General features: G+C 50.7%; 1 protein-coding gene across 4 annotated transcripts in view; it reads left to right on the forward strand.

Moving 5' to 3' along the window:
* Olfm1 (olfactomedin 1) overlaps window positions 1-18,528 on the forward strand; it is a 37,644-nt gene extending 19,116 nt beyond the window's left edge. For 2 of the 4 annotated variants that reach the window (NM_001038613.1, NM_019498.2), the window contains exons 3-6: window positions 324-479; window positions 2,401-2,620; window positions 10,343-10,449; window positions 16,846-18,528. In NM_001038613.1, the coding sequence (NP_001033702.1) occupies window positions 324-479; window positions 2,401-2,620; window positions 10,343-10,449; window positions 16,846-17,520 (1,158 nt within the window). In that variant the 3' untranslated portion in view covers window positions 17,521-18,528. Of the gene's footprint in view, window positions 1-323; window positions 480-1,892; window positions 2,224-2,400; window positions 2,621-10,342; window positions 10,450-16,845 lie in introns of those variants that run through there. The other 2 variants (NM_001038614.1, NM_001038612.1) reach the window with 1 other exon arrangement.
* The last annotated feature ends 304 nt before the right edge of the window (window positions 18,529-18,832 follow it).

An 18,832-nucleotide genomic window follows, 5' to 3' on the forward strand; every position in this document is an offset into this window, starting at 1 on the left:
GTGGAAACAGGTCCCACCCATAAATGTAGAGTGAAGTGGCCCACAGCCCCCTGCTTGGAGCTCCTTCCCTGATCTGTCTGTGTACCCCGCTGTCAGAGTTCTCCTGGAAGAGGATGGGGGAACGTTTACCCAGCCAATTCGCAGTGTTTGGGGAGTTCTTGGTCCTAACGGCCTGATGCCGGTGATTAACTGGTAAATCACGCTTGGACCACTCGTGGCTCGGGTGGTGCTGTGGGAAAGGTCAGCCTGGCTGATGAGTAGACAGAAGAGACTGGCTGATATCTGCTGCAGCTCTTGCCTTGAACCTGTTACCCTCTTGACAGGTGCAAAACATGTCTCAATCCATAGAAGTCTTGGACAGGCGAACTCAGAGAGACCTGCAGTACGTGGAGAAGATGGAGAACCAGATGAAAGGCCTGGAGACCAAGTTCAAGCAGGTGGAGGAGAGCCATAAGCAGCATCTAGCCAGGCAGTTCAAGGTACGAGGCCCCTCGAGATTCTCCTCTTCCTCCCTCCCCTTCTCCCTCTCCCTTCTCCTCCTCTCCCCTTCTCTCTCCCTCCCTACTTCCTCCTCCTCCAAGTCAGAGGACTTTCTTTTCCCTTCTCACTTCCCTTTCCCCACAGAGGTAGTGCTCAGGGGCCTGGGGATTGTTCATCCAGCAAGGATTGTTCTCTGTCTTGTAAAGCCGTGCCCCTCTGGGAGCAGAGAGGCCACCCACTCCAGCCACCGAAGGGGGTAGGGCTTGGTCACACCCTGGCCCCTCTCTCCCTCCTCATCAGCCAGTAGGAAACAGGGGTCCCAAGCCTCCTGCTCCTCTAACTGAGGCATGTTAGCTGGGCAGCATCATTAGAGGCCCTGGGCATTCCACAGCTGCTGTAGGTAAATCACATTAGCCAGGGATTAGCTTAATTGATTAGAGCCATTTCTGGGCCCTGATCACTCAGGGCAGTTTTTCACTTCTGACCTAATTTTAGCTGTGACAAGGCACACTGTAGACGCAGCTGCATTAAGTGTTCTGCGTCTCCGTGTTACCCTGGCCGTTAAAAGCTCACTTCCTTTGACCTGAAATTATATATATACATATGTACAAGTATGTATATATACACGACTCTCCACTAGGACTGGGCTGGAAATTATCTGCCACCTTAATTAAGGTGTTCATGCATGTTAATTAGGAATCAGGCCCAGATGTAAATGAACAGGTCAAATTACAGGGCCGCTTGGCTGGAAACTGCTAAGTGTGGCTAGGTCCTCCCTTCCTCTCATGCTAATGTTATCCTTTGATGCACTCCCTGCGAGAAGCAGGAACTACTACTCCTTTTTAACGCGGTACATTAGGTAGGCAAAATGGCAAGCTAATGAAGTTATAAATCTGCGTTATAAATAAAATAATAGCAGGCGGATCCCACTGAAGCAAAATAAGCGTCGATTCTTGTCCCAGGCAGGGAAAGGCTGTGCCTGCCCCTTTGCCATCATGACTTTACCTTGGCAAGAGATTTTGACCTTACAGACCAAAAAGAGTTTGTTTCTGTCCTGGCCAGCATCTGTCCTCCTGTGCTCGGCAGACTGTGAAGACAGAAGTGTCTTCAGTGACATGAGGTAGCTCCCCTTGGAGAGAGTCATCTACACGGCACCCTCTGAGATCCAAAGTTGGGGTCTCTGAGACTTTGGGACAGCAAAAGCAAGCCCTTGCCTTTTACGCTATAGTCACTGCATGAAGGTATCTTAGCAGAAACCTTGAGGGATCCCCATCACCATCTGAGTAACTTGTTTTACTATGATTAAAGTGTGATTTTTCTTAAGTGACCGTGCAAATATATGTCTTTTAATGGCTGTTTGAGGCAGGCTAGTGAGCTAGCTTTTCAACGGTGTTTCATTTTCTTGCTTGCAGGGCTAACTTAAAGAGTTTTTTCAATGCGCCAGTGACTGAAGAAGCAGTCCCCCATGTAACCATGAGAGAGCCAGAGAGCTTTTTGCACCATGCATTTTTACGATTCTTTTCCAGTCCTTAGCGCCATTTCACTAAGGAGCCTTGAATCCAGCCAGGATCCTCCTTTTGCATGCGACTCTAGATGCATCCCATGAATAGTTTGAACCCTTGTCAATGCACTTTTTGAAAAAGAAAGAAAAAAAAAACCCACAAACTTTGTGTATGTGACCTAAAGCATGTAACTTTAAGATGCTGCATTCTCAACTGACAAATAAAGGCCTTTCCCAAATATTGTGGTGTTCTGAGGACTGTTTAATACGCTCTCCTGACTCACTGGGACCCGATAACTGACGGATTGCTAAAACGGGACTGTGCACACCTTCCCTCTCGTAGGGAGAAGCCAGGCCAAGGCAGGGTATTTCAAGTTTTTGCATGCATCGCACTGAACCAGCTTATTTTAACCTTGCAGGCAATAAAAGCGAAAATGGATGAACTTAGGCCTTTGATTCCTGTGTTGGAAGAGTACAAGGCCGATGCCAAATTGGTATTGCAGTTTAAGGAGGAGGTCCAGAATCTGACGTCAGTGCTTAACGAACTGCAAGAGGAGATTGGCGCCTATGACTACGATGAACTTCAGAGCAGAGTGTCCAATCTTGAAGAAAGGCTCCGTGCATGCATGCAAAAACTAGGTAGGCCCGGCACCCTGCCGGTGTGGCACTGTCTGGCCCGACTCTGCCACACACGCAGGTGTAGGGAGCAATGCTGAAGCCACAGTGCCCAACTGGCCTCAGCAGTGATGGCTGGCTGCATCAGGGCTTCTGGGTAGGGCCACCCAGAAAGAGCAGCAAGGAGTGCAGGCCACACCCACCCCAGGCCATCGCCCATGTGCAAGCCCAGGGCAGGGCCAGTTCCAGACCTCACTGAACCTAACATTTGGAAAAAAATATATATGATATTAGATGCCACATGCTATTGGGTGGGTGCACACGTGTGTGCACAGGTGTGAGTGCTTAAAATGCATGTGTGTGGTCCATGCATGTGTTTGTAGGATAGATTTAAAGGTCTAGAAACACATCTCCAACCAGATTAAGAAGAGAACTTATAAGACACCTTGAGGCTATGCATCAGGTTTAGTTGGAATTAAAAAGGGGATACAGCTCCAGGCTATGTATGGGTAGAGCAAGTGGGAGCCGTCTGTCGGAGGCCTGGGTGCAGCAAGGTGGTTTGCCTCCCTCTCAGATTCATGTTCCCCGACAGTCCTGAGGTGGGGGGCATCTGGGCTCTGATTACCTAGTGGCTTTGGCCATACTGCATGTGTGGATGTTCATTGTCAACATTCCCCCATAGAGCCTGACCAACTCATTTTTTTTCCTAGCGTGTACATATTAGGGTGACTTTGCCTTCAGAAAGATTTCTGGGGACTCTGTGTGATGCTCTGACTCAGTCCCTCCTTCATCCACCCCTTACAAATTTAAAATATCCCAAAGAACAAACAACCTTTCAGAAGCCTTGGCATGGACCAAATAAATGGTTCTGTTGCAGAGCAAACACAAGGACCTGGGTTCAGTGCCTAGAACTCATGTAAAAAGAACCCTAGCGCGAGGAAGGGAAGAAAGGTGGGTCTCAGGGCTGGCTGGCCAGCTGATGTGGCCCACTTGAGAAGTAATATGGTGAGTGACCCTGTCGAGGTGGCTGGCTCCTGAGGAATGAACCTAAGATTGTCTTCTGGCCCCCATAGGAGCTCATACATACATGTGTGCACCTGTACAGACCAAACATGCAAACACGGGTCCTCGGTGTTAGATGACAAATGAGAACATTCGCTAGACAAGTAGTCTCGTGACTTCCAGGTGGTTCTCAGTGGCTGCTCCTGGCTTGTCCCCGGCAACAGTGAAAGTCTGGGGCTCTCAGGCCTGATGAGCGGGGAGACTATGCTGTCCCTGGGGACTAGTTGTTTTGAAGAGACACTTGCAGGGCCACCAAGGAATCATGTCCCGTGTATATTCGTACTTCTGTGTGTCATGAAACCCATGACCCACATGACAGTCAGCCCGTGTGTGGGTCTGGATGAGAGCCTCCTCCTTTGCCTGGGCAGGTTTTCTAGGTGTGCCTAGAGTGTGGTGCTGAGGCACAGGCTATGGATCCTCTCTAGTCCTCCCTTGGCTTTCCACCATGGCCTTTCTCCCAGCCTCCCCAGCCAAGCACTTAGATGTCTCTGAAGAGCCCAGAGGCTGGGGTTGCTATTTATTCCTCCAAAATGCTGTTTCCCCTCCCCGGTGACCAGGCTGGGTGTGATACCTCAAAGAAACCAAAAAAATCCAGATGGAGACTATGGTAGGACATTACCAAGGATGCCAAGCTAGTGGGCCTTTGGGAGAGGGGGGCAGTGTACACGACTCTCCAGGTTATCCCAGGCAAGCCAGACTTCCCATCTGTCCACAGCCTATCTTTAGTAGTCTCGTGAATTTACCTTATGGCTGGGATCTTGGGGCTTTCACGTGGCTTAACTGCCCTTGGGCTGTTAAGACATGTCACTTGGGAATGAAGAGAGAGTGATAAAGCCCTGGGATGTGCCAGCCTGGTCATCTGAGGGACTTCGGTAGTCACATACTTGAAGAGAAACAGCAGCTGGGGTGGGGTAGTGAGCTCTGAACCCCCAGTCTGGGCAGCTCTGAGGTGCCAATCTATAAAATAGTGAAAGTAGCAAGAGCCGCTCATCAGCAGGTGCCTTTCCCAGGTCCTTACTGCCATCTTCTATTGCAGTGTCAACTGATATGCAGCATAAAGTTACAGAGAATCCTCAGGTCCTGGGGTCACTATGAGAATGTGTAGATATTGTGCATGTTACCAGCTCTGCACTGCCTGGCTCAGAGGAGCTGGGGGTGTGATAGATCAGTAAGTGGGTGGGTGGGAAAGTGGAGGTGGGGAGAAGAAATAACTGGAAGGAAAATGGGACAGAGGGAGGCAGAACTGATGACGTATGCACGGACAGGTAGAGGATTGGTCAGTGGCTGGCTGATGCCTGGCTAGAGAAGTAGCTGACAGCAATAGGTGGCAGATGGTTGACTGATAGGTCTATAGATGGGTTTATTATCTGTCCCGGGCCTTCATTCAGTCCAGGAACATGAGGACTAACACCCTATGGCTGCTTAATTCAGTCTTTGCTTTAGCCTTGCTAAGACAGGGCATCCCCCAGCCTCCCTAGCAGCTGACTAACAGGATGACAATCCCAGGACACAGCTTCTGGCTGTGGGCAGCACTCACTGCTGGCCCAGTGGGTGAAACTATACATGTGGAAGCTCAGTAGTTGAGTTCTCAAGCCCCAGTCTCCCCAGTGTGTCTGCCTTAGCAGATGCTTGGTTACATTAACTGGGAGTGAGAGAGGTAAAGGCTCCCTGAGTCTCTCAAAGTCTCTTATCAGAACTGCCCTGGTTGCCTCTTTCCTTCAAATCAGTTGGTGAAAATTCCTTCACACACGCAGAAATCACAACTCAAGGACCAGAGTTACAGTTGCTCCTGGTTCCTTGATGGGGTGACATGCTTTAAGTAGCCCAGCCAGGTGCTAGAATTTGAAACATCTTCCTTCTGGACTGAGCTTAGGCATAACATGTCTTGGGTCTTTTCTGGGAAGTGCAACCCCCTAGAGCAAGTCTTGTCCATAGGCAGGAGAGAGGCAGTGCTGCTACCTAGAACCCTGGTGGCTGCTAAGAGGATGCTGCAAGGTCAGATCCCAACAGCTAACCTGGGAAAGGCCAGAGCTTGGGCCTCAGCACTCCCCAGCCACTCCCCAGACTTAGGGCACAGTGGTACTGCAGGCTTCCTTGGTCACTGTCACCATGGAGGACTAGCTGGCTTAAATGACATCCCTGTCATACTATCCTGGCTCTGATGCCAAGGGCTCCCTGGTGGGATTTTTTTTTTCTTTCTGCTGGTGGGTTGGAAGACCCCAGATAGCTAGGGTCAACCCAAAGAGTGGTTTTTACTCTACTGAAAATATGTCTTAGGAAAGCTTGTGGCTTCTACTTACAAGCTGCCTGCCGGCCAGGTGAGCTATCCACCCAGCATCCACGCTTAGGATTCTAGGTGCAAGTTCCTGCTCTGGTCGGGTACAGTGGCTACTATCCTGTGCTGCGCTGTGAGCTCCTATCTGTACTTCAAGGGAAACCAAAAGACACCTTCCTAACACTTGAGATGCCAGAGTCAACAGGCAGAGGCTGGCCTCCACTAGCAGGGGCAGTGGACATAGTGGCCCACAGAGCTCTGTGATGACTCCCAGATGGGAGAGTTAAGGGTGATTTGACAGTGGAAGCCCAAGGGATGAGAACCCAGGAGTTCTGCAGCCTACAGCCCCTATTGGACCAGACTTGCCTACTCCATCTCTTGTATAAGGTGGTCCACTAGAGGCCTGGCCTCTCCTTACTAGGGCAAGAGGGGAAAGATGACTCTAAGTATATGCTCACAGGTCTGCTGTAGGCTATGGGTCCATACCTGGGCCTGAGTTAGGGCTCTTTCACCTGTAACTTGGGCTTTGTTCCCAGCCTGCAGACTTCTTTCTACATGGCTCTTCTCTAGTCTCAGGGCTAAACGCTGAGAATGAAGGCCAAAGCCTGTTTGAGGACACAGACCTTCTCACCCAGCCTCCCAGATATGCCTATCCTGACCTAAGCTTTGAGATGGTCCAGGCTGCCCTCAGCCTGGCATCTTCCCAGGAAGTGCACAAGGCATATGGCTTGTCTAGCTTCCAGCTTGGCCAGGCATCTCCATCCCAATACCCTCCCACCTGGGCTCCATCCCTCCAGCAGGCCTCTTCCACCCCGCCCCCACCCCCATCCCACTCCCACCCCCAACCCCACCCCCGACTATCCTGAGTGTGTGACTGGAGAGGGACACTTTCTAGAACTGAGAGTGCCAAGATACTGCCAAGCCTCTGCCGTGGACTCCTTTAGAGTCTGTCAGTTCGAGAGGTCTTGGCAGAACTAGTGTGGACAGGGAACCAAAAATAACTCCCTGACTCAAGGAGAGCAGGCAGCCTCCAGCCCCATGGGCCCTGGAAACTGTGCCTGGCCCAGCAGCTTAGAGAGCAGGAGACACAGTAGCCACACCTCCTTACCCTCCTCAGCATTGAAGCATTGGAAGGCTGACTGCTCTCGGTGACTGTGCACATAGAGGATGGCGGGTGTGGCTGGCAGGCTGGACCTGCTGGGCATCCTTCCTGTAGAACTCAGATGTGGACCTCTGTCACTTCTGAGAGAGTGAAAGGAAAGGTTCAGATGGGTGGAGTGTTCAAGGCTGCCCCCGACCTGGCTGAGAGCAAAGTCTTGTTTCCTGCACATTCCCATCTGAATCCATGGTGGAATGGCTGAACTATCCAGACTTGTTCTCAAAGGCCTGTGTTGTGCACCGATGCTAGTGTGCTTTCCTGGGGGTGCTGCTGGTAACCAAGATCGACATGGGTAGCATGAAAGGTGGGCTTCACTCCCCAGAGGCTCACCCTCCTGAGCCCAGCACTTGTCAGATGGTGAACTGATGTTCTCAGGAGGCTCTTCTGAGAACTAAGTCATTTGTTTGTTTATGGGAAGGAGGGTGAGTGGAAGAGACTTCTTACCTGCAGCAGCAAGCCCCAGGTGCTTTTGTTGGCAACCCCAGAAAATATGGATCTAGCTAAGGTCACAGAAGTGGATGGGCATGTGTCTGGACCCAGTCCAAGAAGCTAGGCAGGAAGGTGAGCCACTGCTCTAAAGTGGGAGTACAGTAATTCCAGCCATGGAGGCAGGCAAGGCTAGGACCAGGGCTAGGACCAGGGCTAGGCATCCAAGCTGAGGTGGGCGTCCTCCTGACATTTCTGCCATGTCCAAGTCATGTACAGGAAGACATCAGGTTTCTGCAGAAGAATGTCCAACCAGGAAGGGACCTCCAGTGGATTTGGGACAGATCTAGTGTGAGTGGCATCTCAGAAAATCTAGTGTGTGGCTAAGTCATGTGTTGGCCACAAGCACCGCATGCCATTGGGCGGTAAGGATGCCTTCCACAGAGCTCTCCAGCCATGACAACTGTGCATGCTGATTCCTTTGAACCTTAACCTCCAAGCAGCTCATAGATCGTGTCTCTAGGATGGGCAGGAGAACTTCTATGAGAAATTACTCAGTGCTCTGTTGGATGATGGGTCTGGATGGCAGAATGGGGTCTGGGAAGAGAACTTGGGGAGAGGTTGCCTTCTGTTGGGTTCTTTCAGTTCCCACCCATTTTAGAGGGAGCCTCTGTCTCCTTGGCAACCCAAGACCACCTGCTAAGTGAACAGGAACAAAGAAAGAAGTGGGAGTGAAGGGTAGAGTCCAGCCTGGGCACATGGCTTTCCCTGCCTGGTCTCTACAGGTAGCACATAATGAACTCACTCGAACTTCAGAAGGCATAAAGGTGTGCAAGTGGGTGGGTGCATTTGTGTTTGTATGTGTGTGCGTATGCTTGTGTTTGTGTGTGTGTATATGCATGTATGTGTTTGCCTATGCTTGCGTTTGTGTGTGTGAGCTTGTGTTTGTGAGCTTGTGTTTGTGTGCTTGTGTTTCTGTGTGTGTATGTATGTATGTATGTGTTTGTGTATGTGTGTATGCTTGTGTTTGTGTGTGTATGTTTGTGTTTGTCTATGTGCTTGTGTTTCTGTGTATGTATGCTTTTGTGTGTGTATGCTTGTGTTTGTGTGTGTATGCTTTTATGTCTGTGTGTATGCTTGTGTTTGCATGTGTGTGTATGCTTGTGTTTGTGTGTGTGTGTGTGTGTGTGTGTGTGTGTGTGTGTGTGTGAAGTTGGTCACAGCACTCATGGAAAATAAATTTTTCAACAGACCCATTGGGATCCTCACTTTCTGCTGCTGTCCACACTGATCAACCTTAGCCTCTTCCATCCCCTTCTTTTTCCTTTCTCTTCCCTTGGTATCTCCTCCAAGCCCAGGGCTTAGGCAGGGCAGGCCAATGTGAACAGAGGCCAAGTGGGCATGCTCTGTGCTCAGCGATATACCTTTTAGACCCTTGTGCTAAGACTTCCATAAAACCCTGAGCCTCAGTAGAAAGTGTTGGTGTGGAAAAACCCAAATTCCTCGTGGGGGGGGGGGGCTTTGAGGAAGGGACAGGAGAGTGGGCACAGTGTGGCACTCCCTCTTCCAGTCTGGGCAGGGATACCAGGGCTGGGACATTGGTGGGTTTTTTTTTTTTAATCCTGTTGAGCCTCCCACTGTCCAGAGTCCCCTCTCTGCTGGCTTTTAGGCCAAGCCAAGCCGTTGTTCTCTCCAGCCTTGTGCAACACCACTGTGGAGATGCCCACCCTATTGTGGGCTTGGGGAGATGGTGCTGAGTGTGGGAGCAGGGCAAACTGCACCCTCCCTGGGGCCTGGCCTGCCCTGATCACTGTAGGATTATCTCTGCTTCCCTGTGGTCTCAGGTTAAGCCTCTCACAATCCTGCCTAAGCAACTGGATCTTCTCTGAACTTTGCAGACTGTGTGTGTGTATGCTAATGTGGTCCTTGAGGGTCCTATAGACTGGGAGGTGGGGGGGGGGGGGTCACACTCAAGCCTGACCTCATGGGATGAAAAGGAGAAGTCCTATATATCAGGCTCAAACTGGGGGTCCATAGGATGGCAGGAGAGTTGCAGACTAAGGCAGGGGTGCTGGTCACAGTTTCAGCACCTCCTGAATGACTAAGCTGTAGCTCTGAAGTCACCTCTGGCCATCTGTGAGATAGGAGGCATGCAGAGGTTGCACTCAAGATCCCACAGAGCATGAGGCTCCGATCCCAGCCCACTTGAGAGCATGGAAAGCTCACACACACACACACACACACACACACACACACACACACACAGCAGGACGCCAACAAGCCTCCACCCACTTCCACCAGGGGGCTGGTTCCAAGACAGACACATGCACAGGAAAGATGCTCCCACAGTGTGGGGTGCTGTTGTGGGCTGCTAGGATTGTCTTTCTGTTTGGGGAGGTGAATCCTGCCTGGGTCCAGGAGTCTAAGTTCCCACCATGCTGGCTAAGTACTTTATTCCAGCAGCCAGAGACTACTGAGCACTTTTGCTCAATTTCCTAGAGAAGACTGAGGCTTGCTGAGGCCTACCCTCACTGGTTATCAGGCTGGCCTGGCCTTTTGCTTACAAGGAGACATGAAGTCCCAGAGGGCAGCCACTCACTGCTATGTCCTGCCGATGCTGCCCTCGGGTGCTCTCTCTAGAGGAGGGTTGGCTCTTCTTGGGCCAACAGTAGAACCTGTGTAAGTGACATCATGAGCTGCTGGGCTTCAGATCTGAAGGGGAAGAGGAAGAAGCAGCTGTCCTCTGAGCCTAGCTGTGCCATTGGGGGAGGGGCCAAGGCTCTCCATTGCCTATTGGCCCTCACCTGTGTGCACTCTGTTGCAGCCTGCGGGAAGCTGACAGGCATAAGTGACCCAGTGACTGTCAAGACCTCTGGCTCAAGGTTCGGGTCCTGGATGACAGACCCGCTGGCCCCAGAAGGCGATAACCGGGTAAGTGTCCCCGAAGATCTTAAGGAACTTAAAAGACCTGGCGTCTGTCCCTCACCCTAGTACCAGCCGTGTCTATCACCTAGGCAGACAACTCCAGGGGATGTGGACTAGATAGAGCCAAAGTCTCCCAAGAGCTTCTTCTAAGGAGAGCTGGTGGAGGCCCCATGCTAGCACGAGTGACAGACAATGGGGTGGGGAGGCTGTCCATTTGAGCGCGGTGGTGGCAGGGGGAGGAGGAGCAGCAGCAGCTCTGCCCAGTGGCTGAGCAGGTGCCCAGGCATCTACCGTGCTGACCGCTCCGGGCGGTTCCCATCACAGTCTCTGCTTCAGGGATGGAATCTATTAGGCCTTTCTTGTTTTAATGACAGCTGATTTGTACTCATTTGCCATTCCTTTCATGGCTGATAGAAGCTCTGTGTTCCCTTTTGATTCCGAGAAGAGGCTGGGTTCCTTTTTCCTGGGTGTTTCCCCCGTGGGCAAACCTCAGAAAAGAAAAATGAGCCAGCAGCCCTTTTTTTTTTTGGCCTATTTCTCCTTCCTTGGAACTGGGCTGTGGTCTCAGCCTTTTGGGAACTGGGCATGGGGAGTCAGGCTGGGAGGCCTCTTGGATGGAGGAGGGCTTAAGGAGCAGTCAGGGTCTCTAGGAAACTCCAACAGAGATGGAAGAGAAGCCATGCTTCTGTGAATCCTTTGATGCCATCCAGTGCTAATCACTGCAAACAGGATGAGCCTCCTGGGGTCTGGGTGCTTCTCCCAAACGCTCTTCTCATCAGAGGTTTGCAGGAGAGTGGACAGCCACACTCAGAACTGGTTGTTCCTCCCTGGGCCCAGAGGAAGCAGCCTGAAATCCAAGATGCTCTAAGCCTTTCTCACATCTCCCCATGGCAGGCAGAACAAGGCTAGGCAGAACTGGAACCAGGAGGCAACTGGGGGTGGGCAAAAGACCCTCTAGACATGGCTTTATAGACCAGTGCCACCAAGGGCCCAGCTCTTCCACATGACAGACAGCTTGGGAGGGCTGGCCGGGCTGCCCAGAAGATACAGTAGGGTCAGGGCTGTGTGAGCATAAGTTGTTCTCACACTGTTTTCTGGATCATGGCGGTATATAGTTTCTCAGCCTTCTAGTTTATTTTCTGTTGCTTGTGATAAAACACTTTGACAGAAAGCAACTTAGGAAGAAAAGGTTGGTTTTTTGTGTTATACTTCCTGGTCACGTGCATTCCTGGGGGCAGTCAGGGCAGGAACTCAAGAAAGGACCTGAAAGGTAAACCTATTTGCTATTCTTCTAAGCATCACTTCTGACGAAGGAACTCACACATGGGCAAGAAATAACAGCAGGAACCATGAAGGATGCTAACGATGGCTTATGCTTAGCTAGCTTTATAACATAGCTCAGAACCACTGCACAGGGGATAGTGCCGCCCACAGTGAGATGAGCCCTTCTGTTAGTCAAGGCAATCAAAACGGTCCCTTCCAGGCATGCTCATATGTCAACCTAATAAAGACAGTTACTCCACTGAGACTCTTTATTCAGCTGATTTCAGGTTAGGGCAAGTTGACAATTAGTGCTAACTGGGACACTTAGGTTTTGATTGTACCCACATCTTGTCAGAAAAAGTTACCTCTGCTCACAGTTTGGTTAGGAACACCCTCTTGCTATAGATGTGGATGCTATGATGAGGAGAAAGAGGGCCAAGACAGAAGATGCCTAGAAAGTCCAGGCCAGCATGCCAGGCTCTGCCCCAACCATGTCATGTCTAGTTACCAGCTCTGGATTGCAGAGAATGATATAGTTACCTCTGTGCCCATACATACACACACACACACACACACACACACACACACACACACACACACACACACACACACACACACACCAAATACACACACACACACACACACACACACACACACACACACACACACACACACACACACACACTGGTCTCTATACACCTTCTAGCACCAGTACCTCCTTCCAGGCTTCTGAGAAACTGTTAACCACTACTCATACAAATGGGCCAGGTCCTACCCATGGTCCTCAGAGGCTGGTGCCTGGTGTCACTGAATCTGTGAGATTCTGGACTGAGGCTCCTGATGCCACCCACTAAGGACCTCTCCCCACCATCAACTCCACCCTGGCTAGCCAAGGCCAAGAGAGGTACCCAAGTCTGGAGCCTTCTGACATTACATATGTGTGCCTCAGTGTCTAGGATATAAGGCATAGCAAGGGTGTAGGCTCACAAACTTGTCAGGACACCCATGGGTGCTGTGACAATTAAGTATCTATTTTCTGCTTCGTGACTGCCTTCCGGCAGAGGAGGCTCTGGTGGCAGGCAGTGGCTAGAAGGAGGAGGGGACTTCATGAGGGCTGACAGCAGGGAAGCAGCTGGATGCTGGCTGGCAGCAGGCACACAGTATTGGGTGCTGCTCTGGGCATGTTGGGCTCTAAGCACTCTGAACCACGTGCTCCCGGCCTGCTAAGTGACATGTCGCCTTGTTCAACCATTGATCAACACCAGCAGTGTTTGTTTTGCTTGCTTTCTTCCAATCTCCCATTTACTTTTGATCACATACACACGGGAGACCAATAACTCGCCACACACATGCAAAGAAAAAAGAGAAAGAAAGAGAAATTGATGTTGGCTTTAGAGCAGGCCCCCGTGGAGGGTGGGGTGAAATGGAGGGGAGGACTGCATGGGACCCAGGAGAAGACCTCAGGAAGCTGCAGAGCCCCACATCAGTGTGTGTACTGAGGGCCTCGTGCTGAGCCAGCTCAGTCCCCACTGCCTCTGTGTAAACTGTTAGAGCAAAATGAGCTTGGGACACCTTTGCATGGGCTCCCCTCTAACAAACACCAACTATGTAACGTGCTATGCAAAGGAACCTTACTCAGCAGTGAGCCACAGACCCTCAGTCCCCAACATTAGAAGTGGGTGCGAGCTGTATTTCTTGTGTGCGGGATGCATGAGTCCCTACCTCTCTACCACACCTCCAGGTCCCTAGAGTTCCAGAGATCTCCTTCTGGATTCTCAGGCTCACAGTCTGCTTGGACTGAGACACTCTGACAGAGTTGTGTCCCACCCACCTCCCTTTCTGCTTCCAACTGGCTTGCCACCTCAGGAGTCCAGTATAGCTTACACAAGACATCAGAGAGGGGGCTTGTACCCACTGCCCCAGGAGGCTCATGTTCAAAAGGGTGGCATATTCCTCAAACCCTCACTTAGCTCTGTGCGCAAAGGCTCTTTCCTCTCATCTAAACAGCATCAAAACCAGCAGATGATCCTTAGAACAGAGGGTGGAATTATCCAGAATGCTTTAGATTACACAGATCTACTGGTGCCTGCAGCTCTGTCTGCTGGCAGCTCAGACATCCTTTCTAATCCTTTCTCAGTGGGAGTAGGGACTGGGACATTCCTGGGGTGTCTGGCATCCCGCCACTTCCTCCCAGCCTCCCACTGGGGTTCTCTCCACCCCTTCACTAACTGCTCCCTTTAAAACATGGTTTCCAAGGCTGAATTCCTTGATGCTAGCGGTTTCAGGAGGACACTTGTCAGATGCTTGCCAAGCCAGAGAGAAGAGCAAAACTAAAGCCCTGTTAGCAAGACGGTCCCTTAAATAGCATCACCCAACACCTTCACTGCACCATAAGATGCTGTGTAGAGCCCTGGCAGCTCTGTCCTGGTCCCCCTCCCAGCTGAAAAGGAACTAAACTTGGTTAGGTGGCCTCCATTTTCATGTCTGAACATGGGGCGACTTAAAGCAGAGCTATAATGTGTACAGAAGAGCTCAGGGAGCCCCGCAAAGCCTCGGGGACCTCCAAGCAGGCAAGCCCTTGACATCCATCAAAGGAGAGAATGAGGTAAGACAGATGCAAAGTGAGCAAGTTCATTCTGAGGCAGAAAAATAAGAGTCATGCAGAATCAAGCACAGATGTTAGAAGGATGCTCCTGTGTACCTGGGCACCAGCTACAGATGTGATGTGGGGACTTAGAAACTACTAAATCTATTAACTAAGTTTTGACGTTAGTATATGTCGACCTACAGCTTTTTCTTGGCCATAGAGTTCATTCCCTGACAAGCAGACTTTTTACAGGTCCGCTCTGCAGCCTGAGAAGGGTAATATGAGAGCAAAGGCATGGATCAAAGGCATGGAGCAAAGGCTCAGACATCGGTCACAGTGGAGTTAGATTTGAGGCGTGTTCACGAGCCATTTTAACAGTCTCACTTGTGAACTTACTTAGAAAAAGAAGTGTGTATATCTCTTTTTTAAGGTGGTCTGGTCAGTTATGCCAAAATTCTCAGGGTCAGCTACTGAGAGACAGAAATCAGGACCAGAAGAGTGAAGGTGGGGTAGCTCTTTGCCCACTGGTCCCCTCTATTCCTAAGCAGCTGTCCTGCATCAAAGGCAGCTCCACTGGCGCGTAGGCTCCTCTGACGACACTTGTGTCCTCTAAATAAAGCCAAATGGTGTAGGTACCCTGACACCCTCCACTCTGCCCTTCACCTTTAGCCGAGCATCCTTGAGTCTAGTTGGAAAGAACCATTAATCCTTCTAGAGGACATGAGAGCCATGTCTCTGGGAGCCAGCAACTGCCTCTGGAGTCACTTCCAAGAGACAACACTAGCCTTGAAAAGGACAGAAAACAAAGGCATTTCAGAGCGGAGCTCACAACACTGAGGGGAAGAGCAGCCCTTTGGAAATGGGGCTTCTCCCCATGAGGCTCTAGGCTTTAAGCCATGTGGCTCTCTTCTGTAGAATGGCCCATGTCTCAAGCAGCCTCCATAGCCTGTAGTTGAATATTTGGCCTCTGGAGCCTACTTCCTTAATGTAACCCAGTCTGTGTCTTCAGAAAGCAATTGGGTCCTGTGACTGATTTGCCAGTATATGGAGAAGAGACCACTTAAAAATCCTTAGAAATTGGATACTGGTATCATCTTGTTATACACTAGACCGAAGAAACACAGAAACCAATCACTAGCTTCCTGCTGTGGAGAGCCCATTCCAAAGCACAAAGGAGGGGCTTGCTTCACAGGTGGACAGGGAGGGCTGTAGAGGGAGGTTAAAGCAGAGGCTGCAGAGAGATAGAGAACTCTCCATCCTAGGAGGCAGCCCAGTGAGGGAGTAGGGGGTGGGTAGCTTTGCCCCGAGAGACCTAGGGGTTGATATCTCCATTTTAATCCATGACCCATATTGTTGAGGGATGGACTCAGGATAGCAACAGCCTCAGACAGAGACGCTGTTGTTGCTGTCGGTGTTTTTAATCTCATTAGAAACCAAAGGCACATCTGCCTCCCGGCATCTGATCAGATGTCTCAGGAACCAAGCTTGGGAGCTGCTGCCACAGCCCTAATCCCTGCCCAGCTTTCCCAGCTCTCTGTGGATAAAGCAGCTGTCTTAAAGCCTGGCAGCAGAGCGTGCTGCCAGGTCTCTCTCCTAACCCTGCCCCCTTCTCAGCTGCTCCAAAATTGCTTCAAGATTACTAAAGGTTTTTGTTCCGAGTCTAGATAGTTCTCGGGTTAACTGGCATGCAAGCAGTCATCAGAAATCACTTTCTTTGTAACCCTTCAAACTCAGGTCGAGGCTGAGTTTGTTACTTGGGTGATTTCCATGGCTGGGAGACCCACAGTCCAGTCTGAGACTTGCTTTCCCCAGATTAGGGAATGAACGAACCATTGCCCCCTACAGCAAACCAAAGCCCTGGTTAGTTACCTTCCCCTGCTCATACTTGGTTCTCTCTCTCTCTCTCTCTCTCTCTCTCTCTCTCTCTCTCTCTCTCTCTCTCTCTCTCTCTCACACACACACACACACACACACACACCAGCAGACAGAGACAGTGACTCAGACTGTACATCAGTAACAGCTGGTGAAATGGAGAGGACTCACTCACAGCGTGCCATCCGCACACTGGAAGATGGCCCTTCCCAGTCACCTTGAGAGACAGTTGTCCTTGCAGACAGAAGCTCCCCAGTGTGTGAGCATCTACCTAGCAGCTGTACTCTCTGCAACACTGATTCTAGCATCGAGTCCCCGAGTTGATGACACTCCTTTCTCTCAATCCCTTGGCCAAGATCCAACAGTGAGCAAAAAGACATGGCCATTGTCCTATAACATGGTGCTATCCTAAGTAGTGAGGGCTCCATCTGGGGACCTGGTAGGGTTTCCCATACTACCCACTGTTGTATATTACATAGACTGGCTGTGGACTGTGTATGTAGGAGAGCCCTAACTGTCTGTGGCCACATCTGTCCCTCCACTGTGTCCCACTCTTCCCAGGGGTAGGAAAATAGGCCTGAGTGGAGACTAGGGGCAGTCTAGCGTTCCTGAAGGTAGGACAGGATGCTCTATGTCTTCAACTTGCAGCGGGACATTAACCATGTCTGCTCTCCCCACAGGTCTGGTACATGGATGGTTATCACAACAACCGCTTCGTCCGTGAGTACAAGTCCATGGTGGACTTCATGAACACGGACAACTTTACCTCTCACCGTCTCCCACACCCCTGGTCAGGTACGGGCCAGGTGGTCTACAATGGCTCCATCTATTTCAACAAATTCCAGAGTCACATTATCATTAGGTTTGACCTGAAGACAGAGACGATTCTGAAGACGCGCAGCCTGGACTATGCTGGCTACAACAATATGTATCACTATGCCTGGGGCGGCCACTCAGACATCGACCTCATGGTGGACGAGAATGGGCTCTGGGCTGTCTATGCCACAAACCAGAACGCAGGCAACATTGTCATCAGCAAGCTGGATCCTGTCTCACTGCAGATCCTCCAGACCTGGAACACCAGCTACCCCAAGCGCAGTGCCGGTGAGGCCTTCATCATCTGCGGCACCCTCTATGTCACCAACGGTTACTCGGGGGGCACCAAGGTCCACTATGCCTACCAAACCAACGCCTCGACCTACGAGTACATTGACATCCCCTTCCAGAACAAATACTCTCACATCTCCATGCTGGACTACAACCCTAAAGACCGCGCGCTGTACGCCTGGAACAATGGCCATCAGACCCTCTATAATGTCACCCTCTTCCATGTCATCCGCTCCGATGAGTTGTAGCTCCCACTTTTCCAGAAGCCAAGGGTCCAAGTCCTCACCCCGAGGACATTTCCATGAAACAGCTGCCAAATGATTCCAAGAATACTAACAGTCCTGATTTTGAGAAATCAGCGCAATTTTGACGCCGAGAGATGGTGTCCTCTCTGTGTTCCTCCTACTCCTGCAGGTGGGCCGCAGATTTCAGAAGAAACCGCCATGTATGTGGATGGAACTGCAGCCCAAGGCTCCTTGGCTGTCCCCATCCCACCCCATCCCTCTCTGGTCCAATAACTCAAAGAAGCAAGGCGATGACTGTTGGCCCCTCTCACCCAAGAACAACCCACTGTTAGGATTGCATGGACATTTCCTTAGGTTGTGCCCAGCGAGATGATGTGATGGCCATTCTCCCCAACCAGCTCCCCCAGCCCCCGAGGCACTCGCTCAGTGTAGGCTGCTTCAGCCCACACATATCGCAGCTGCCTTTTTCTTGACCGTGTTGTTGTCTCTTAGATTAACTGTGCTGAGACTCCCGGTAGCTCATGGACCTGTGTCTAGTACTTTCCCGAAGCGATGGTGGGTGTGCGTAGGTGAAGTTGCTGTACCCACGTTGTTGAACTTGCGTACCCTGTAGCTAGATCGTGAGGTGTCCGTCTGTTATCCCCCAAGGTGGTAACTCCGTGTGTTCAATTTATGCAATGAATGTTGTCATGCAATGCTGTAGTTTGGATTGATAAGTGGATGGTTTCTGTTTCTAAAAAGAAAAAAAAAATCAGTGTTCGCCCTTATAGGAGACATAGTCAAGTTCATGTTGATAATAACCCAGTGGAACTCTTATCTTGTCAAGGTATCTGAATTGTGTAACCATGGATGGGAAGGACGCATCGTGGGAAACTTCCGTTTCCTACAGGAAGGAACTCCCCAAGGGCAGCCATGTGTGGAAAGATCATTTTTTAAAGAAATAAATAAGTCAAAGAGGGCAACTTTGTACTGTTCAGTTATCTAAGGAACAATAAAGATATTAGGAGATAACCTCGATTTGCTTATTGTCTGTGGCAAGAGGGACATATGTGATGGGCAACCCTGGATGTCGTAGCTACCCTCTAAGTCATGAGAACTCAGAAGGGAAAGAGGACAGTGGATTATGACCTCCTACTTCCCAAAGCCAAAAAGTGCTTGGCATTCCCCCGACCTAGGGCTGCCCCAGAGACCCCACCCTTAATTCCTTCACCCCCTTCTCTGACTCTTCTTCCCTGGAGCAGGTACCCACCCATGTCAGACAGCTCTGGCGCCATTGGTATATGTCAGCCGAGACCTCACTGATGCTGATAAGACC

This window comes from Mus musculus, chromosome 2, assembly GCF_000001635.26.
Source record: "Mus musculus strain C57BL/6J chromosome 2, GRCm38.p6 C57BL/6J".
Classification (NCBI taxonomy): Eukaryota; Metazoa; Chordata; class Mammalia; order Rodentia; family Muridae; genus Mus; species Mus musculus.